Source organism: Sitophilus oryzae, unplaced genomic scaffold (genome assembly GCF_002938485.1).
Source record: "Sitophilus oryzae breed Bouriz unplaced genomic scaffold, Soryzae_2.0 scaffold_803_pilon_pilon, whole genome shotgun sequence".
In the NCBI taxonomy this organism is placed as follows: Eukaryota; Metazoa; Arthropoda; class Insecta; order Coleoptera; family Curculionidae; genus Sitophilus; species Sitophilus oryzae.
The window spans coordinates 62,495-86,749 of record NW_022147421.1 but is presented as its reverse complement, the minus strand read 5'-3'; the positions used below and the strand labels follow the sequence as shown (position 1 = coordinate 86,749).

The window sequence follows — 24,255 nt, the reverse complement described above, 5'->3', positions numbered from 1 at the left end:
TGCCATTTAAAAATCAAAAGTTATAGTTATTTCCGGTGAAACAAGAAGTGCCCAAAAATAATTGAATACGTCAATCAATCCGAATTTATGTCATTTACTGACATACCGAATCTCGTTTTCCGTTAAAAAAAAATAAAAAAGTTATAGGGTTGAGCCACTTTCGAGACGCACCCAATATTAACTGCTTCTATAAAAATGAGAAAAAAAATACAGAAAATACAATTTACGTGTGCATTATAATAATCATATATATTTATAATACAGAGACACAACTGTCACTATCATATATCATCTTATTGAAGAGTCTATATTTCTACTTTTTACAAAATTTATATAAAACAATATTATTATTGACAATTTGGTGGAAATATATTTTATTTAATTTTTCTTTATAACGGTTAATAATGCATATTGCATTAAAAAAATTTGCGTACTTCTTTCTATTCTAAATGTGCTGGTTTTCTATTTTTAATGTGCTATTATTATACATAGTTAAATTTTTACTTATGATAACTTCAGATTTAACAAAAAATTGCATAAAGAAGAATAATTTATGTTTCCTGGTTTAATAAATAATATATAGTTATTTTAATAAACCGGGTGACCAAACAAATGTTATTCAATCTTCCGGTTTAACCGAAAGGGAACTAATAATTTTAAATGTTATCTTATCTTATACTTTTGCAGTAAAATTTTCAGTAAAACCCATTCCAGCTATCTCAATCGAAGGGCAATTTTTGACTGATATGTCTGAATAGCAGTCAAATATGTTAAGTGAGACTGAGACGTGACTGACCTGTGTAGATGAACCTTAAAACCGGAAGTGATTCCCAATTATTACAGTTTTAATGACATTTTTCTTGATTTTTGATGGAATAGTACCGTATGATCGAGAAAAAACGGCGTCAACGATGGCTATGAAATGAAGATCGCTGTCATTTTATATGTAAATTTATATGGGAAATGTCATCGATCGTCATTTCCCAGCCAACTGGACGCCATTTTTTTTCGATCATACGGTATATTGAACTCAATTTTCAAAATTATTTCATAAAAACAACAGAATTGAGTTTGCCCAACGATTTAGTTGTCACCCGATATAACGTCATTATTTTTATATTTAATGGTCATACTTAACTGGAAAATAAAAGAGTTTTTTTTCTAAATATTAGGTAACTATAGTTTTTGTTATTACCATAACAGATATTAAAAATTAATTTTTTAAACTCTAAATTATATTCAAACATTCTTTTAGTCTGTCAACTTTTAATAATTTTCACCCTTGGCTTAAAAATTATTTTAAAGAACATACTTATTGTCATAGTCATAAGTTTCCCTTGACTTCAATGATCCTTTAAAAAATTATTATCCTGCTTTTTCAATTTTTTTAAATATTTTAGATATCTGGAATTGGAATAATAATTGCTGGAGCTTTAGTCCTTTCCGATGTCGGTGAATTCAGACATTTTATGGAAGGGCAGGTATTGGCTCCCCCAGTGGTTCTTATCGTTGCAGGATGTATAGTGTTCCTGGTAGCTTCTCTAGGATGTTACGGAGCTATCAGAGAGTCTTACTACATGCTCATGGCGGTAAGTAATGGCGAATGCGCCAGGAAACACATTTAATTGTTATTGTTTTTAACAAATACCGTACTATTTTTAAGGAATCTTAAAAGCTTTTTATTATATTTAGACCAGTTTAACATTACAGTGCCAACTAAAATACTATATTAAATAATTAATTTTTGTTTTAAATTAAATAAGATTGAAACCAAATGAAAAATATTGGAATGAAATAATCTTGCTGCATGTTTACCCACCTACGGTTATGTTTTGCAATGAAAATAGTAACCTTGTCCTCGTTTATAAAAATTCCATAAAGAGTTCTATGTTTTAGCTTCATAATATGTTTCACAACGTGTTTTTGTACGCTTGTTATATAACGTATTTACTATGCACTTTTACTGATTTATTTTAAAATGCACTCTTAATAGCCTTGATTGAACATATTTTTCATTCATATTATCACAGGTACCATATGTTATCTGTGATATTAAACTTGCTACACTTTTTTAATATTTACAATTTTCTTTTAATTGAATTTATAATTTTCGAAACTGAAATTTTATTCTCTCCTGACATATATCTAAGAATTTTCACATTTTCTTGTGGTTTCTATGACAAAAGGAAAATAAGTCACACGATGAATAAAAAATTCAGTGACTCAGACATATTTGTTCGATGATAATCATTTAATAATAATTGTAGGCGTACAATAAGTGTTGAATTCGTATACATAGACAAAGGTAAACAATTCATCTTGTTCGAAGGTTTACATACAATAATGAAGTTTAAAAACGCGTGATTTAATAATAGTGACCAATAAAGGTGTATTGTTAAAACACTCATCGGCAAAAGTCTTGCACCCTCTTACTATTTTAATAAAAAAATACATTTCAAACTAATTTTTCGTGGAAATCAATAGATGCTAAAGTTATGTTAAAAATAACACAAAAAAGGGAAAACTTTCACCAAGTTTAATAATATATTTTGCCAAAATACAAAAAAATGAAAAATGTTTGACAAAAAAGAGGAAATAAATAAATAAATAATAAATTATGACAAAATTAAGGTTACTAATATAAAGTATTGCCTTCTCGATTTGTTATGAGTGCATCAAGTCGTCGGGGCATCCCCACTATAAGGTTGTTTATGGTTTCTTGAGGTAAGTTCTGCCATTCCTCTTGAGCGGCAATGATCAAACACTGGCGATTTCTTGGTTGGTTATTTCTGCGAAATACAGCTCTGGTGATGTAGTCCCAAACATGTTCAATAGGATTCATGTCGGGGGAGAGTGGATGCCAGTCCAAACGAGTTATTTCCCCTTCATTTAATGATTCCTGGACCATCCTAGCTCTGTGCGGACGAGCGTTATCATCCATGAGAATAAAATTATTGCCGATTTCTTCTCTGGATAAATTATTGGTCTGATTACAGTTTCCACATACAAATGGGCGTTCATCACCTCAGGAATACGAACGACCTCTGTTCGCCTATTGTACGTGATGCCACCCCAAAACATATCAGTTCCTCCTTGATAAGGAGCAATAGCAAGGGCTGTATTCAAGCGATGCTGCCTCCCTGCCTCCCTCCACACTCGCTGACGATAGTCATCACTGATCAAACCTATCCTGGGTTCGTCAGTGAAAATTACGTTTCTCCACTGAGGTAATAACCAGTTCTGGTGTTCTCTAATCCACTGTAGCCTCCTTTGCCTATGGTGTAAAGTTAATAGAGGGACTCACAGTGGACGTCTAAGCCGCAATCCAGCATTAGAAAGTCGCCTGGAAATGGTTCGGCTTGATATCACTCGGTGGTAACTTCGTTGAAACTGAGATCGCAGCTCTCGAATTGGAACTGACCGATTTCTTCTGGCAAATTGAGCCAAGTAGCGATCCTGTCGTTTAGTCGTTACCCTTGTACGGCCCAACCTAGGACGAGATCTTACATTTCCGATGTCCATATACCGTTGTATAATTCGGCTTATAGCCACTTTATTAGGACTATCTGATAGTACTTTTAGATTTTTAAATTAGCTGATAATTTGTGAGATACAGAGGCCAACTTCATTTTTTAAATACGGACCTGCATTTTTTATTTCAGGTTTTGAAAGAACTCGGTCTCCTGAGTATAATAATATGCCACACTTGATATTTTTTTGGTTTTGAGTACCTTAACAACAACAAAATTATTTAATTATTATTTAAAATAATTTCAAGTACGACTCTGGATTTTTAAATTATTTAATCTGATTTTATTCATCGCAACAATATTGATCAGTGTTAATTAATATTGAATAATGAAAATCGAGCCAATTCAAAGATTCAAATAAATAATATCCAGGTCAGCAATTTAAAGATATTATTTTTAACTTGAATTTGGAATCTCAATATACGATCTAATAATATTCATAATATTAATCGTAGTTATTATAAATAAGTCAACTTTTATAAACTAGTTTCTAATGCTCTACATGTTCGAAAGGGTTGCCACCCGCAATAATGCACAAATTTATTTTTTGTTCAATATTATTTATAGCCCTTTGAACATAACTTCTTGTTATAGTTCCGAATGCATTTTGTACTCTTTATTGTAAATGTTGAAATGTATTGAATTCACCTTTACAAATTACGCCAAGCGCCAAGTAACGCCCCTTTAGTTATTGCATTTGATTTTCCGTATTCAATGTTTTACCCCACGTCATTATTAAGTTCAAAAGCTTATTAATATTGTAACGATGAATAGATTAACTCTTTAAAAAACAGAGCCGGACTTGAAATAATTAGTTTAAATAAATTATGTTCAAATGTCCGAAACAAAAAAAAAATTAAGTGTGACATATCATTGTACTCAGGAGACCGAGTTCTTTCAAAATCTGAAATGAAAAATGCAGGTCCGTATTTAATTTACCGCACCTAAATTTAAACGATCAGCAACTGGATGCCTGCTGAGATCTTCTTCATGCAAAGCGATATTTCGGGCCCTATCTAAGGCAGAAATTTCGTGCCCTGGCATTTTTGCCGCCTTTCACAACTTTTTAGAATTTAGAATTTAGAATGAGTGGGAGGGGGGTTAATCACTGCGACCTTACAGATCCATTGTGTTCCCCTTTCTTGAGTCATAACTCATAATACAGTCCCAGGGCTTTGACAAAAGCCAGTATCTGGGACGGTTTTATAGAGGGTAGTTCTCCATCCCCAATATCAGTCGTACCAAAATTCATGGCACGAATGGTTGTCGTCTCGGCGCACTCAGTGATGAGTTGTACTGGTGTTTCCCCATCTTCCCCACAGAATCTGCATTCGCCGTTTCTTCTTAGTTTCAATCTACTGAGGTGTTCATTGAGGAGACAGTGTCCTGTTAAAAACCCCGTGACAATCCGAAGATTGTTCTTACTTAAACCCAGGAAGATCTGTGATTTTTCTTGATCATAAGCCCTCAGAAACTTCTTCGAGTGTCTTAGACCGTTGCAAGATTTCCATTCCAGGTTGCGGATGAAATCTTCCAAGTTCGTGAGTTCCGCCTTGAGTTGGTTACCACTTGGAAAGCAGAACGGTTCTGGTCCAGTTAGTGGAGTGTTCGCTCCTTTCCTAGCTAGATTATTTGCTTTTTCATTGCCTTCTATCCCTTGGTGAGCAGGCACCCAGTGTAGGAGGACTTCGTTTTCTTTGCCTAATTTATTCAGATTCTCTAGCATTTAAGCATGTACCATTATCTAGTCCATATGACTATCCCTGCTCTTATTGAGCGAGACTAAACGCTGGTGCGTTTTACCAAACGTGACTAAAACGTGGTACGTTCTGCCATAGACTGAATATAGTAAAAAGTCTGTCACGCGCGCTGATGAAAATACTATACACTGCAAGTTATATTTTAAGGGTGTTCTTAAACATACAGTATAGATTAGACTAAAATATTATAAATGTCAATACGCTATTACGAGTATTATGAGTGTTCGCTCCTTTCCTAGCTAGATTATTTGCTTTTTCATTGCCTTCTATCCCTTGGTGAGCAGGCACCCAGAGTAGGAGGACTTCGTTTTTTTTGCCTAATTTATTCAGCTTCTCTATGCATTCTTTGACCAATTTCGAATTGATTGATACTGAGTTGATCGCTTTTAACGCTGCTTGACTATCAGACAAGATGCCTTTCACAACACTTACTACAAGATTGAACTCGAACTGAGAAACAAAATTTGACCACAAATAGCAAAACCATACACATTCCATCGATAAAGTTTTCTTTCATTGCTTTTATGACCTATTTTTTGTAGACACATATTAAGGTATTTGTACACATAGGCCACAACAATATGCTATGCAAAGAAATAAATTTATCTGGGGGGTGCAAGACTTTTGCCGATGAGTGTAATTATTATTTGCAAGAATTTTGATGTAAAAGTGTGACAAAATATGTTAACATTATTTTATTTTAATTTTTTGTCAGAAAATAATTCCAGATTTTTATACGAACATATCTGGTCCTACCATTAAACGTAAAAAATATACAATAATTAAAATTACTATCATTTGTATCTTGTTAAAAAAGAATATAAGAAGAAATATTTAAAGATATGCAGTAATTTATGTCTTTCACAAAATTTATTAAAATTTAAAATGCAAGCAATAATTGATAAAGTAATAATATTATGTATTACAGTTTGGGGTTGGGGTTAAAACACAAATTCACCACAATACACCAAAACACTTTACTTTTAACACTGGACACACGTTTCGCTAACACTGTAGCCACATATTTCCCAATCCATGTACAGATGATTAAAACTGGTGTAATCATCTGCTGATGATACTAACATTGTTAGCGAAACGCGCGTCCAATGCTACAAGTAAAGTTTTTTGGTATATTATGGTAAATTAGTGTTTTAGTTTGCAATCATAATATATAGGTAACTTGTAACTCTTAAATTTGACAATGTGGATAATGTTGAAAATTATCTTAATAGTCTTCAAAAGAGTCCTGTAGATATTATCTACAAAATAAAATAGTTATTTTTTGTAAACACTGCTGGCGTTAATCTAACGGATAACGGAGACTAATTGTTAGCAGTGGTTTACTAAACAAATTCGCCTAACGGACAAAAAAATGCTTAACGTTTCAGGAAGTATATCTCTTCCCGTCGTCGGAAGCAAAAAAAATACAAAGAACAAAGAAAAAAACTATTTAAAATATCCAAATGCAACTATTCCTAAACGCTTTAGTATTTTTAAAACAGTTACATACGTTCTGTGATACGTTAAGGTTCTGTTATAATGAAATTATATGAAGTTAAATTTCAAAATTGACATATTACCACCTGATAACAATTACCTAATACGGTAAAACCAAAAAAGCTTCAAACTTTATGTATAAGTATTTTTTAATTTGTTTTTAATTTTTACTTATGTTATGTTCTTTAAAAATCAAAGAAGCGATTGCCATTTGCCATACATTACTAACCGCTACAGGTGCCTGAGCAATACATTTATTTTTGTTAGATTGTATTAAAAAAAACTCTTTTATTTTTCTTTTAGAGGCTATCGATTATTTCATTATATTTGCGTTGTTAAAATCTGCTCTGTGCCCTGTGTCCCAGGAATGCTGACAAATCTACGTTAAATAATCTTTATGTTCTTTAATTCGTACATTTAAGGGTCTACATGTTTCACCAATATAAAATTTATCACATTCACATGGTATTTTCTATATTAGGTACATTTTTTGTTTGTTGTCCAGTGTTCATTGGTTTAGTGTGGGTTAAAATGGACCTAAGTGTATTTTACGATTTGAAGCACGTTCGTATGTTATATTGTTTTCCTCTCCTTATTTTTTCCGAAACGCCTCGTATGTATGGAATTGTAAGTTGTATATATTATGTATTGTTATCATTGTGTGTATTCTGTCTGTGATTTGGGGTTTCTATTTCATTTAATGTTTTGTTAATAATAAGATATTTGTCAAAAAGATCATTTACGAAGAAAGGACAAGTTCATTTCCGGATTCAATAACAATTTCAGTAATGAACATTTTCCTTGCCTAATACTAAATTGCCTTTAAATTCTTTACTATACCTTACTAGAGTTTATACAATTTTATGGATTGGCGTAAGCCTTATTACATTCAACATCATCCTATTTTGTTTATAGTACTTCTTTTAACTAAAATTAAGTACAATAATTTAAATATATATTATTGTTTAATTCGAATATTTAAGGGTCTAGATGTTTTACCAATATAAAATTTATCACATTCACATGGTATTTTTTATAGAAATTTGAATACATATACCCAATCACAATTACAATACTTTTTTAATAAAGCTGACAAATACACCCTCCTTTTACTCTAATAATGTTTATACAAAATTTGACAGTATACAGTATTAATTGATTTGATAATATATTTTAAACCATTAATTTCGATGACTAAACAAATATAACAATACTACAATTAAAGGCATTCAAAAATGGTACTGTAAACCACAAGTTAAATTAATACATACTTTACTGTATGTCTAATAATTACATACAGAAATAATAGCTTCCATTCATACTAAAATGCAATAAAACCGAAGTAAGTGATTTTTTTTACCTCTTTATAAAATTCGGTAATATTCCTGCAACAAATAATGTTTTAATTGGCATACACACCTTTAGCTTTAGTTTTAATATTCGATGTTTTAAATTAGCATCTTTGGGGAGCCTAATCAGGACAAGTTAAGTTATTCCATCAATCTTGGAGGTCTCTACCCAAAAAATTACCAAACGTTTTTATTCTGGGAATCGTAGCCCAGGTATTTGATCCTTTAGGGTTACTCGGCCCCATTGTCGTTCGAGCAAAATTACTTTTACAAGAATTGTGGAAAAAACAATTGGAGTGGGACTCTGTTCCTCCTGATATACATTCCTTGTTTATTCGAGTTTTAACACAGTAATTTTATCGACAGCTTGGTAAAATTAATACGCTGCAAATTCCTCGGCATTTTCTTTTAAGAACACCAGGTAAGATTGAATTGCACGCATTCTGCGATGCGTCTTTATTGGCGTATGGTGCTTGTGTCTATTTAGTATCCTAAGATAACGTTGGCAACCGATTTTCCCAGCTGCTCACTCCTAAGTCCAGGGTTGCACCAATTAAAAGCATTACTTTGCCGAGACTCAAGCTTTGCGGTGCACTTCTGTTAGTCCAACTTGTCAAAAAGGTGACTGCGGCATTGAATCTATTATTTTCGACTGTCCAATTTTGTGTGCTTCGTATTAAGCCTAGCCATTTAAAAACTTTTGTTGGAAATTGGGTGTCCGAAATTATGTCCAACTCTACGATAGAAAACTGGAAGCATGTCCCGTCGACTGGCAATCCAGCCGACATTATTTCCCGTGGTACGGTCCAAAAAATTTATCTCTTTGTCCTTTCTGGTGGGCTGGCCCGCAATGGCTGTTAAAAAATTCTTCTCATTGGCCTCAACAAAGTGACCCATGTGAAAAAGAATTACCTGAACTTAAACAAAAAACTATCTTAATTTTTTCCTCTGTCGGCGGTTTTCCTATTTTAAATAAATACTCATCTTTTATGACACTTAAACGTGTAGTAGCTTATTGTTTTGTTAACTAAGTGAACTAATAATAGAAATACCAAGTGGTATCAAATTATTCGTAAAAAAAATTGAGATAAACGATAAACGAGAGAAACGAGGAATTAAAAATACGATTTGGGCATCTTTTAATCGGCAAGGACAAGACACTAAAAACATTAAACGATCAAATAAATTTTTCCAAGGCCCCTTGATTCAAAAATTAGTGATTTTAACATAGACATGACATTCTAGATTGAAATTTCAAATACAATTTTTTTACGATCAAGCGAGAATGTCTATTCAGAATGTTATTTTCTATCGAATAAAGTGAAAAAATACCGAGGGTGCCATTTAAAAATCAAAAGTCGTAGTCATTTCCGATGAAACAGGAAGTGACCAAAATCAATTGAATACAGTCAATCAATCCTAATTTAGGTCATATACTACCATACCAAGTCTCGTTTTTTTATCTGAAAAAATAAAAAAGTTATAGGGGTGAGCCATTTTTAAGGCGCACCTATCATAGAATTAAACACCTTATTGCCCTGCAAGTTATATACATTTTGTAGAAACCAGTTAGACCTACTATAATATTTTGTAAAATCTTAACGTTAACTGCCTAGTGCCTAGTAAAAATATAGAATATACGGGAAGAACTTGATAACCACCAGCCGTCCGGTAATTTCCAGTAAAAATATAGAATATACGGGAAGAACTTGATAACCACCAGCCGTCCGGTAATTTCCAGTAAAATGGCGCTTATCAAGTTATTCCACTGGATCCTTCAAATACTATACTGCCTCGAATTTCTTCTTCTGTGGCCTCGATACCTTTATAGATACAGTTGAGTGAGTTGAGGCATAAAACTTATGCCTATAGGAAAGTCTCAAGTGGCGTAACTCATTTTTTCGATTTTTCAGTTAAGCCTTTACGCCAGATTTTTTACGATATTTTGTATTTTACTGATATTCATGTATCTGAATATGTACGTAACTAATTGTACGAATACTAATTGTAAAATAAAGTAAAAAATATATGTACTGAACTAGGCCACGCTAGATCGTCAAACGTAAATTTACCATTCAAAAGGTTCTTTTCAAATGAATTTTAGTATGTTGTTAAAATAAATTACTAAAACATTAACGAACTATCGCGACATCTATGAGAAAATCAGTCACGAGTCATGCAAGCGCTTTAGTCAGCACGCTTAAATGAATAAGTAAAACAAGTATGTTTCTAATTTTTATTTTGAAATCGTCGATATGTGATACACGTGTTAATTATAAAATTAAATGCATTGCGTTATTTTTAGTGCACCAAAATGTCGAAGATTTAATATGTTTTATATCATAATAATTCGAATTAATCATTTGTAATGGTGACGATAAATCAAAGCAAGAATTTCTATGAACATACAAACTGCATAAAATTTTCTCACATATATGTCAGCATGAGATAAAACAATATGGCGATATTATTATATAATTTGGTAATATTTGAGGGGTAGTTTCATCTCGTTGGAATTTGACTTTCCAAAAATCCGTTTGCCGAAAATAAGCTTTTTACGTCAAGCAGTTTAAGCAGAATCGTGTTTAATCAATTACCTACCCAATTTTTTGAAACACCCTGTATGATTTTTAAAAAATTCAAAATATGTAAAAAACAAAATAAATTAAAAGTGTCCAAGCGTTTTCCCGAAAGACTAACCGTTTTTAAATAATAAATATTGTAATATTTGAGGGCGTTTTCACCCCTTGGGATTTGAGATTCGAGAAACCCTCTTATCGAACCTCTACACCCCATCACAGTCAATCCGTTTGTTAAAATTAACTTTAAACTTCAACCAGTTTAAGCAGAATCGTGATTACTCAATGGTCATATTTTGTGAAACACCCTGTATAATTTTTAAAAAATCTTAAAATATGTATACAACAAAATAAACGCGTTTAAGAGTTTTTCCGAAAACTCACCGGTTTGAATAAAAAATATTCTAATATTTGAGGGGTGGTTTTACCCTCTTAGAATTCAAGTTTCGAAAACCCCTTCTTATCGAACCTCTACACCCTAAAGTCAATCAGTTTTCCAAAAATCAGCTTTTACGTCAAGCGCTTCAAGCAGGATCGTGATTAATCAATGACCAAATTTTTCGAAACACCCTGTATACATTTTAAAAATCTTAAAATATGTAAAAAACAAAATAAAATATACGTGTTTAAGTGTTTTTCGGAAACTTGACCGTTTTTTAAATAAAAATATTGTAATATTTGAGGGGTGGTTTCACCCTCTTGGAACTGGAATTTCGAAAATCCCTCTTGTCGAACCTCTACACCCTAGAATCAACCTGTATGCCAAAACTGAGCTTCTTACGTTGAGTGGTTTGAGCAGGATCGTGATTAATCAGTGAGTCAGTTACTTAAGGATTTTATATATTGATATTGGTATAGATATTATCCTGATGGGACTTTCACCAGCTCAAAACTAGTCACGGTACTTTTGTTAATGTCCCCTGTAACTTTGTTGTGGATCAAGCAAGAGTATTAATATTTAACTGTCAAGAGGACATAATTATAATTGGCTGTATTGCTAATATAAATAATAATTAGAAGCTTAACAAACTTCAAATTTTGAATTTTACTTAGCGTTTAGCTTGTTATGGAAGAACCAAATGAAAAATAATAATTATGTATAAGTCAAGCGCCTAACCGCACGCGGTAAAATACCGGGTGGTCCATCGTTATTGGAGATATAGGATATCCCATGCAAATTTTGAACTGTCCAAATATTGGCTCCTCTTTTAATATTACAGCGAAGTCATAAATATTGTTTACTTTTTAATTGTGCACAACGCGTGTTTTGGCATGTGTTTTCAGCATATCCAGACCTTTAAAAACCTATTTACAACTTTGTTGTAAAATCAACAGGGAATTCAATCGGGACAGTTCAAGATTTGTATTAGATTTTCTATTTCCAACACCGCACCGATGCACCACCCGGTATAAATCTACCATTTTGATTTCTGATCGACAAAATTTTGTAAAAAACTGAGAAATTAATTCAAACTATCGTGTTTTCAAACAAATATACACATAGGTCCACAGTGCTTTTTGGCTACAGTGACTTGCAAGTAGCTTGCGAGATTTTTCTCACCAAATATTTTCTGGTTTTCTAAACCGTAATTTATTTATTACAAACATTTATAAGTTTATTATAGCAAGTTACTCTCAATTTTTACTAAAAGATGTACACAAAAAAAATGTATATCCTGTAACATTCCTCCTTCCAGTCAACTGGAATAGCGACAAATCATTACAATATTCATTAAATAACCGAACTATTTTACATTAAAGATGCATTTTAATATTTATAGCTTGTATTTCTTGATTTTTTTCATCCCATCTTCTTTTTATTTAATATAAACAGGTTCGACTTCGTTAACCGCCTTGTTGGCCATAATGGCAAAACTAAATCCTGACAATAATACGTTATATTATGATAATTAATACAAATCAAGTTCTTACTGGTTTTGTTGCTTAAGAAATATTCGTTAAACTGTTAAATAAGATTTGAGTTTTAAAAATAAAATCATATGACTTTTTATTTTAACTCAGTAAGTTTTTAAAAGAGTAAATTTTCTACTGACTACTTATTTATATTTCATTACCCCTTTTGTTGTTATTTCTATTTTTACTAATAATGTCTCTTTCTAGTATATGACTGACACTATTATTACGTTGTATTATATTATTAATATATTCAAAACAATAAGTACCAATAATGTTTTAACACTATTTCAGTTTGCCTTGTGCCTGCTTGTCATTTTTATTATTGAACTGGCAGTAGGAATAGCAGCAGCAGTGTACAAGAATGATTTCCATAAAGGCATTAAACAGCTGATGCGGGAGTCAATGAATAAGTACGAAACCAACGAAGCCGACCGAATGGCTTGGGACAACCTGCAGACAAAGGTGAGAAAAAATAATAATCTATTTGTAGATAGTATTATTTACTTTTATTTCAGCTATTGTTCTATAAACTTTTTTGGATACAAAATAGTATATTGACATAAAATTATTACAAAATTATTCCTATTCGTTTTTGTCCCAGGCCTAAATTATTAAGGATTGATATGATCTGACACTTACCCAAAATATAGCGTTTCCTGGTACAACCTCTTAAATAGTGTCGTTCAGATTTGGCCATAACATCTAAGTGTACTAGTAAAAAAGCGTTAAAAGGAGAAACGGTAGCTTTATAGACGCTTCAAAATATGACGTACAGCTTGTACAGCCTAGTGTACTAAACTTTGTCCACAAAGAGTATTGCAAGCGTACGTTTTGTCCATCTCCGTCAATGCTGTTCAACGAGGGAGACGTTATTTGGGTTTACTACTAGCCTTGTTTATAACAACAAAAATTCATATACAAGGCTACTAGCAAAGCTACTAGTATCCAAAGTCGTAGAAAATGACGATTTTATTGGATGCGTCTCATGCATCATGCATCATGCATTGATACATAGAATGAAGTGTCAATTACAAATTGTTTATGGCTCCAAGACTCAGGGTTAAAAATTACTCCAAGGAAATAATTAGAAGAAGACACAGTATATTTTTAATTTATTTTATATATATATATTTCATTTATCACCTCATTTTAAGACCTTTCAGTAAAATATGTTCTTGCAGTAAAATTATTATTTATTAATTATATATTATTATTATTATATGTACATTATACAGGGTTATTCACCACATACGACACGGAGTATTGTAGCTAAACCATTAGATTTTTACAAATTGTAAATTTTGGGTTCGTTGAAAGACTATTAGAGCTACAATTTAAAAATATTTTACAAGATACAGTGTATGGTGTGAAAAAATACCACTAGATTTGCTACCATTAGATTTTCTTCTAGTGGCGAAAAAAAAACAGAAGTTTGTGTGTCATTACAAAAAGAAATGTTTGCTATGTAAGGCTAGGTATACAGGGTGGGCCACTGAAAACTTACAATGGCTATAATTTTTAAACCAAAAAAGATATCAAAAAAATAAAAAATAACGTTTCTATAATATCGAGGGGGAATACATATGACGTATTTTTTGAACCACCCCGACCTACCCCTAAGGCGGCACCACTACTCACTTGGAAATCTTAAATGGTAACACCCCACTTGTGGCGACTTTTTGGAAAGCCCCTGAAAAATGCTAAACGATGATCATAAAGTTTTTAGGGTGAAATTGAAAAACTACCCCTTACACGAAAAATTAGGTGGACATTAATGAGAGAAGTGATTTTTTCAGCATAAGTTACAAATTAGGACCCAGCTAAATGAGGTTTATTTCAAACTCCCCCGACCCACCCCTAAGTACCACCCCCTCACTAGGGTTCCCAACCGTCCCGGTTTGACCGGGATTAACCAGGAATCAGAAAGTGTGTCCCGGCGAAAATTTTGCCTTGGCCGGGACCAAAAAAATCACATATACATATAATATATTTGAATTTCTAATATTTAATGTTTTTTTTTTCAATTATTTAAAAACTTAAAAATAATTGTCCCAGAATCGCCGATGCTCAAGTTGGGAACCCTACCCCTCACTTCTAACCTCAAGATAGCGATACTCCACTTGTGACACCTCATTGGAAAACGTATAAAAAATGCTGAACGACTGTCATAAAAAAGAAAGGAAAAAATGGAGCCTAAAAATAAAAAAAAATGTCAAAACGTGTCAAAATCAATAGAATGAATTATTTTTGTATCCATGAACCATTGCGAGAAAAAAAGCTGGTACAAAGAAATTTATTATAACTCTTAATGAAGACCTCATACACTTTCAGCAAGATGGAGCCCCTTCGCATTATTCTATTGTCACAAGGCGGTGGTTGGATAAATATTATCCAAGGCAATGGATTGGCAGAAGGGGTCTAATCGAGTGGCCGCCAAGGTCACCTGATCTCACTCCTTTAGACTTTTCCTTGTGGGGTTACACTAAATCCATAGTCTAGAAGACAAAACCAGGTTCGTTGCAAGAATTGCGGCAGAGGAGAACTGAAGCATGTCGAAATATTCCGAGAGAGACTTTCCAAAAAGTGAGAGAAGAATTTGAAAATCGTTTGTATTTTTGTATGAAACAAAACGGCTGTCATTTTGAGCAATTATTAAAATAAATTATCATTTTAAATTTCTTTCAAATTGTCACACCTACATTTCTTGTCACTAACCAGTAATTAAGTTGAAGTCTGTATGACCATCGTTTAGTAATTTCAATTAGCTTTGCAAAGAAGTGTCACAAGTGGGGTATCGCTATCTTGAGATTAGAAGTGAGGGTGGGTTGGGGTGAGTTAGAACCTAGAGGTGGGTTGGGGTGGTTTGAAAAATACTTCATTTGCGTCATTTAGCTGGGTCCCAATTTGTAACTTATGCTGAAAAAATCACCTTTTTCATTAATGTCCACCTAACTGTTCGTGTAAGGGTAGTTTTTCAACTTCACCATAAAAACATTATGATCATCATTTAGCATTTTTCATGAGCTTTCCAAAAAGACGCCACAAGTGGGGTGTTGCCATTTAAGATTTTCAAGTGAGTAGGGGTGCCTCCTAAGGGGTAGGTCGGGGTTGTTCAAAAATACGTCATATTTATTCCCCCTCGATATTATAGAAATGGTATTTTTTATCTTTTTGATATCTTTTTTGGTTTAAAAATTATAGCCATTGTAAGTTTTCAGTGGCCCACCCTGTCACAGTGCTAAAATATAGTTTATTTAAACAACTGCGATACTCGACAGACCATTTGGAAATATATAGTTTAATTTAACTAATGAAACACGCAATCTTAGTGGAAGTTATGAAATAATATTACAAATACAATTGACACCTCATAGCTAACGTATTATTTCGTAAATCTTAAGCTTTATTTCTATTTTCAATTATCAAAGTTGGAATGCCTTCGTCTCATAAAGATTTGGACCGCAAAATGGCAATTACAATTTGTCCCATCGCATCTTCAATAACAATTAAAAATAACGATCACTATACATCTCTTTGGACCGCGTTATTCATTAATTAAGCCTACACACATACGGAGAGCCGAAGAAGGAGCGTGAAATTAATAATGGTACACCTCGACTCACGAGTCAACTGAGGTCAATTCGATTTAGCGCCAGCTTGCGCTACGCTACCGGCCAGTGTCCGATTTTTTTTTTGGTTCTCAGTAAAGTACTTCAATTAAACGCTATCTACGTACGTCGCCATTGTCTAAAAAGCGTTTCTTTCATTGTCTTGGCACACCGAAACGAATAAATGCCACAACCGGACGAGCACAATTTAACAAGGCGTCTAGTGTGATACCGGAAAAAAGGAAAACACTTTTTTTAATATTTATAATAGGCAATTTAAGTCTTGCTCAAATTTTGTTGTTGTGTTTCTCTTTATATTATTTAATGATGTGTGTGAGACAGAACGTCTTCCCGAAATGGAAATACCCATACACGTGAAAACAATATGAAGAATTTTTGTTTTATTACAAATTTTATTTATTTTGCAAGTTTTGCAAAATTTCGTATTTCAGTTATTTATTTAATTTGAAAAATTTTGATAATTTTTTTAAGTCAATAGAACAAATGATCCTTTCTTTGTCGAGACTGAGATTCTAAATTAAAGTACCATACCATCAAAAGGTCTAATATTCGACACATTTAAATTGAACAGCAAAAGGAATGCGGGCCAATGCAAGCCACTGGGCAATTTATGGATAAATTCAACTGAAGCCATACCCCCCGTACCGATGCCGCGCTGTTCAACTTACATGTGTCGCACTTTAGTATGCTTTGAATTTTATAATAATACAAACTCAAAGGAAACTGTTTACTGAAATTGTATTTTTATTTACAATTCTTCTCCATTACGTTCTATTGCGCGGTGATTCTTCCCACTGATTTTGCATGCTTATCCCTTTTAAGTTTTTATGGAATTGTGTTTGGTTTGGTTTGGCTGTGTTTGGTTGAAGAAACTGTCCCAAACATATCAACGACTTCCATTTATCTTCTTTTTTTGTTGCACACGCGGTGCTTCTACTTTATCTATCCTTGTCGAGGACCTATCACTCACGCGCCAAATTTCAACATTAATTTTAAAAATTTAATTTGTAAAATGCATATATTTGTACAATAATTGAATGTTACTGTCACAAAAATTAAATTATATAAAAAATAAATTAGCCACTCCGTACGAATATCAATATTCTTAGGAAATCTAACCAGAAAATATGCATGTGGTTTAATATACATAAAAGAACAACTGAATACTTTACTTGCCTGTGAAAAGATAATTCGGGGACATTTATATTATAATTTCCGCACACGAAACCTTTCTTGTCATTTTTACGAATATTTACTCAAAAATTAAAACCCAACGAATAAAAAATAGTAATATAATTGCAAAAAAAAAACACTAAATCACCACAATACACCAAAACACTTTTACTTTTACACTGGACGCGCGTTTCGCTAACCATGTTAGCATCATCAGCAGATGATTATAAACTGATTATGAACAGTTTATAATCATCTGCTGATGATGCTAACATGGTTAGCGAAACGCGCGTCCAGTGTAAAAGTAAAAGTGTTTTGATGTATTGTGGTGATTTAGTGTTTTTATTTGGCTGTGTAACACCAAAGGTTCCAACCCTCAACTGTAATATAATTGCACAAACTTAAAATTAACTTCACACTGAACACACTTGCATCCTTGGCTATATAAAAGCGGTTGATAAAAGAGTAATAGTACAATGTTTAAAATAATAAACGCAAAAAACAAGCGTCGTTACACAATGGAAATAACATTATGACATATGATTATGACAAGATTATGACAATATGATGACAATGAAAAGTTGGTTTCCATAACAATGTATAATTTGTACTTTCTAAATCGGATAAAATTAATTATTTGGAAATACGTGCCACTTTTAATGCGCATGCGTAAAGTCAGGTCCTCGAGAAAGACAAACCTATTGAACATTTCATAAGTGCAATAAAGAAGGTGTATTGAAAATGGCATGTCGTGATGTTGGGGGCATATTTTTTAATGCTAAACTTGTGGCATTGATTTATCCACGTAAGTATATATGATCTAGGGGTTCACCTTTTGAGTTGGAGCACGTTGGAGTTGTTCACCTTTTGAGTTGTCCACCCGGTTTCCTCTGACCATTTACAAGCTCACCGTAAAGAAGATATTTCGACAAGCGGTTTTCTTGCATCCCGCATATGGGACCAGCCCATCTTAAGCGGGATTTAGTAATTATGACTTCAGCGCTTTCGCAGCTAGCTTTTTCAAAAACCGATACATTTGAGACATGATGATACCATTTGATTCTTAACAGTTGTCTAAGGTGTCTCTGTTGCAACTTGTTTAATGCGTTCATGTGACGGCGGTACAGCATCCATGTTTATATTCTATGTAACATGGTGGGGATTATTATTGCTGGGTCCACTACAAGTTTCGTTTTTGTGCCCAATTCATGATTGTAGAAAACCCTGCCTTGTAATTTCCAGAATGCTCTTGAGGCGTTGCTAATTCTATGAGTTTCAGAGTCGATATTGGCCTTTTCCGAAATCAAACTGCCGAGGTAATTGAAGTCCGCTACATATTCCAATAGCTCTGCTCCGATTTTAATAGCATTGTTATGATTTTCCAGAGTATACATGATTTTAGTTTTATCGATGTTTAGCTTAACGCACAAAGCCTCGTATGCCCAGGTTAATTGCTGTAACGTTTTTGCAAGTCATCAACGTATTGAAGTTCTGTGGTGAATTTTATACGTGTTTTTGCCCTGAACCTTTTTATGTTGAACAGACCGACGTTGTATCTGTATCTAATACCCATTCCTCGTTTCTATATTTTGCTATTCACTATAATAGAGAGCGCTGCCATGAATATGTCGAATAGGAGAGGCGCTAAGACACATCCCTGCATAACTTCTGTATTTGTTAAGAAGGGATCGCTCAGTGATCCATGATATGACACTCTCGATTTGTTGTTGTTATGGAGGCTTTTACACACTGTAAGGAATTTGTTGGGTACTCCGAACTTTTGCATAATTGCCCAAAGTGCATCTCTGTTTACAGAGTCGAAGGCTTTTGTTAGATCGATGAATACAACATAAAGTTTACTCTGCTGCTCCTGGATGCAACGGTACATGGTAACACATAATGCAACTAATATAAATATCCGATAATTTTGTGTTAAACATGAACATTGTTTTTGAATAAATGCCTTGATAAATAAATGAATTACTTAATTCCTATATACTTTCAGTTCAACCGCTTCTTCTTTCCTTAATCTTTTGTTTCACTTTCTGATAGGGTAATGTTTAGTTTTCCGACTCCATGCACAAAGATCTTCATTCGTTTATCTTTTACTAATTTAATTTCACGATACATGTTATTAAACTAACAAATGGACACTTTAAAAATATTTTGGTCATAACTATTTAAATTTCTTACATATTTGTAGGAACTAGTGGTAAGCAATATAATTAGAAACGTGTCAAAGTATGCACTTGTATTCTTTTGGCAACATCTTACAAACTGGTAAGAGTTCGCATGAACAAATTTTCGTAGAGATTTCCGTTCAATGTAACCCCCGCCTAATATTATTTCCTGTAAAAATTGTTTATCCGTCAACAGACAAAGCAAACTTGTAAAACTATTCTGCACACAAAATTTTGCTCAAAATTTCATTTCTTAATAGTAATTGTTTAAAGAAAGACGAAAATAACTTTTTCGCATACAAATAAGTTTTCATAAAAATAACTAAACATTTGGGTAGTATATACCCAAGTAAACACCTTAACCATAACATATATGTACATTCATATGTATGGACTAATAGAGTGTAACTATATACAATATTAATTTTTATTGCAGGTAAATAAACTAGTCCTTGTTATTTAAATTCCACTGCTCTATTACAAATACGCACACATCCTTCATTCTTCATTTCTTATTTCAAATATACATTAAACATATGACTAATATGAATTGAATTAGACTGGTTTAATCATTTCCTACATTACAAAGGACAGGTTGACAGGTATTGATGACTAGTTGGTATTTAACATTTCTGATAAAAGAAATGTGGTACTTTTTACTTTGAAATAGAATAAATTAATTGTTATGCTACGGATGGGAAAATCATATCAATTATATTATATCCATTCGTGGTTTTACAAAATAAGTTAATTGTCATCACTTGCAGAGGATACTGTTTTAATTGTAAATGAAAATTTTGAAGAATCTGACTATGAATGATAAGCAATTTTAACTTCCTATTAGGTACTCTAAATACATTTTTATAATTAATTATCTATTTTAAAAAAAAATACCAAACATCAATAATTCTCAATGCATAATTATTTTTACTTGTAATTTCAAGTTTTGTACAGAGTGTAGATGATTTCTGGCAGGTACTTGTGTGGCGGTTATGTGTGGCATCAGTATTTCACAAGTACACGAGAGTATCCGAATGGCACTATTTGATAAGCGGTACTAGGTAAATATGACTTAAGGTGGTTAGTCATTGTTTTCTTGTACAAGGTAGCTATACACTGTTTCCTCAATTCAGATAAATAAATATGTTTATTTAAATAAATAAAGTAACCGTGCCATTTGAGGATTGAACCCAATACCGCCTACACATTAGAAAACACAAAAACGCTAGAGTCGAATGTGTATTCTAGATGATAAAATTATTTTTAAATTCCTTGCTTTGTTAACATACTCCACAGGGTGTTTCAAACTTTCATAAAAATATCAACATTTTGTTTTCCCTCGTATAATTGACAAATGGCAACTTTCAATTTTAATTTAGAAAGAGATATTAAAAAGTCAAATAATTTAGCTACAGATTGCTAAAAAAATCATCAAAATCTGTCCATTAAAACCTTAGAAGTAGAACACAATATATTGTGTTCAACTTCTATTGTGTTCTTCTTCTTTTCATATATTTAAAGTTTTGTACCTATAGGTACAAAACTTCAAATATATGAAAATTTTAATGTGTCCGTTTTTCGTGCCGGTGAGTGTATAAATAAATACATGGGATGATTTGTTATTATACGGGAGATTTCAACAATTAACTAGATTTTTTTTCAATATTTTTGTTTGAAAATAATTAACTTAATTTTGATAAACAAAAATTTTTACTAGACAAATTCTTGATCAGGAATTATTTTAAAAATTATTTTTTTAATGCAGAAATTGCCTCTGCGATAAAATCTACCAAAAAATACAATACCTGCCAAGAGTCTTACAGCAAGACCAAAACCATTCCCGCAAGACCCAGACCACGATTATTTATTAGACTGCAAGACCAAGACCAATGCCAAGCAGAACTTGGTCTTGGTATTGCATTCACTCATCACTAATTTTGATTAATGTTGAAACAAAATATGATCATTTGCAGCTGAAATGTTGCGGAGTCGATAAAAATAATGATTGGATTTTGCTGCTTGGAAAACGACCCCTATCCTGTTGCCATGCAACTAGAGATGGTTCTCAGCCTCCAGAAGCTATTCATTGTAATAGTGCAAAAACCGGAGACGAGATACTATACTCCGATGGATGTTTCGATATGATAGAATACAAAGCCGAAGAAGCGTCCAAGGTGCTTATCGGAGTGGGAATAGGAATCGCTTTTGTTGAGGTAAAGTAAAAAACCAACTTGTATTGTGTCGAGGTAAAAACTGTTTTAAAGATCTGCGTCACAGTACAATTTTCTGTTTTATTAAATGAGGTAGTACTTCCAATTTCCAATTTTTAAGATAATGTTTAGCTTTGTATAAGTTTTGTGGCAAATTCACGTCAGTAATTTCTAGGTAATGAATTCGTCTAATTGAAATCTGGTATTTTCAATATTTCTCTGCATCCAATAAAGGGGAGGTAGGAAATCTCTACTTCGAAACATCAAGTGTTATTTTGATTTCAGACCTTTGTTCTAATTTTATTTAAAACGTGTAAAATATAACGTAGGTAGCCCTTCAATAATTTATTAGTTTTGTTTTACGTTGTCAATAGTTTCATTTCAAATGTGTTTTCTTAAGAGTGATCAGTTCAGTAAGTGAGCACTAAGAAGGGATTTTTGGAAAAGTTTGGTTTGGTTTGGGTTTTACGGAACGAAATTTTGCACAGAGGTTTCTTAAGCGGCGTAATTAAACACTAAGAAGGGTATTTTTGGAAACTCAACCTTTAAAGGGATGAAACTACAGAAACTAGGGGTGGAACTTTGTAGATTTTTTTTAAATTTGTCGTAGGAGTATAAAATTTTGTGCAGAGATTCTTAAGTGACGAAAGTGGATAACTCGATTTTTGGAAATTTATCACCACGAGGGTAAAGTTAGGGGTGAAAGTTTGTACAAAAATTTGTTAAAACCGCTTCTAGAAGTATGACATTTTACACAGAGGTTTCTTGGGTGACATAATTGAGCAATGAGGAACAATTTCTGGAAATTCACACATAAATAAGGGGGTAAAACTGGTGGTGAAATTTTGTATATATTTTTTAAAATAAGTCCTAAGGGTTTGATATTTTGTATAGAGGTTTCTTAAGTGGCGAAAGTGAGTACTTAGGCAGCGATTTTTGGAAACTCACCGCCTAATGGGTTTTAGAAGTATGAAATTTTGCGTAGAAGTCTCTAAGGTAACGTAATTTATCACTAAGGATCGATTGAGTACTAAGGAGCGATTTTTAGAAATTCGCCTTTTAAGAGTGTGAGATGAGAGGTGAATGTTCAGAAAAAAATCTTTTTTATGTGTATGTAGAAAAATTTGCATAGAATATTGCGCCCTTATGTGATGAAAGTAAGTGCTCAGAAACGATTTTTAATGTCATCCCCTAAGAGGGTGAAATTAGGGGTGAAATTTTGTACAAGTGAACTTTTAAATATTTGTACAAAAAATTGTAACGGTTCTAGATTAAAAATTGGTTCTAGATTAAAAAGTATTAACATTAACACACAGAGGTCCATTAAATGAAAAACGTGGGTACTAAGAATCTATTTCTCAAATCTATCCCTTAAGTAGGTAAAATTAGACACAGAGGTTGACAGCAGTTGACAAAATTGACAGCAGTACCAAAATCAGTTAAAAGTAATCATAGTAATCAAAGTAACGAATATATGAAACGAATACTTAGTACTCGAGTAACGATTAGTAACGAGTAATCAAAAGTAACAAAAATCAACATCACTAATCGAGCCTGAAAACTCACTAAAATATTTTTTTTCGATTTCAAAATTGTTAGAAATAGACAGGCTATCTCAAAACAAATGCAAAAAACTTTAGGGGGTGTTAATTTTTAAAATAACCAAAATTCAACGATTAGGGAGATATTAGGCCGTATTTATAAAAATGAAGCATTTACTTTCAAGTAAAAGGTAGAAGCAAAAGGTAGAAGTAAAAGGCTTTGCTACAATTCGTATTTATAATCTCTACCTTTTCCTTGCAAGGAAATGCTTTGGATAAATAAAGTAAAAGGTACAGAGATACAATTATAACTTTAGGAATACTGGTAAATTTCACTCTGCATCCATACTTTAGAATAGGAAATCGCCGTTTCAGTTGCCTAAATATATGTTCAATCGCAACTCGCTCTAATTTAAGCAGCCTGTTGAAGGCTATCTGATATTCCTCGAGTTAGTTGGGATAGGGAGTCATGAGACATAACATTATACCATATCCACTGTCCCCTAGTAGTATATGTGTGTCTTGTCCTGTTCATGACTTCACATACTGCCGAATTCTTTCATATACGAGAATCATGAACTGATTCAGACCAACTTGCATCTATACTAGTTATAACACAATTCTGGTCGCATGTGGCCTGCATATTAATACTGCTAAAACCTTTTTTTTATATATTCGTCTCCAAATTGGGCTGGCTTTTCAATACGAATGTGCATGCAGTCAATAACCCCAATGGCTGTTGGGAAACGGAACCTGGTCATCACTTTTCTTTGGCCTGCATGATTTGATTTTCTGTGTTTGGGAACAGAATCCATTGGCCAGCCTGTTGTACAACCCATATAACACAACACAATCCTATAGATATCTTGAGGATATCCACCAAGGATATA

General features: G+C 32.8%; 1 protein-coding gene across 1 annotated transcript in view; it reads left to right on the top strand.

Moving 5' to 3' along the window:
• Positions 1-24,255, top strand: part of LOC115888629 (leukocyte surface antigen CD53-like) — a 36,890-nt gene that overhangs the window by 4,875 nt on the left and 7,760 nt on the right. Inside the window, exons 2-4 of the mRNA XM_030908397.1 lie at positions 1,401-1,589; positions 12,924-13,094; positions 21,588-21,827. Coding sequence (XP_030764257.1) covers positions 1,401-1,589; positions 12,924-13,094; positions 21,588-21,827 — 600 coding nt within the window. The remainder of the gene's footprint in view (positions 1-1,400; positions 1,590-12,923; positions 13,095-21,587; positions 21,828-24,255) is intronic.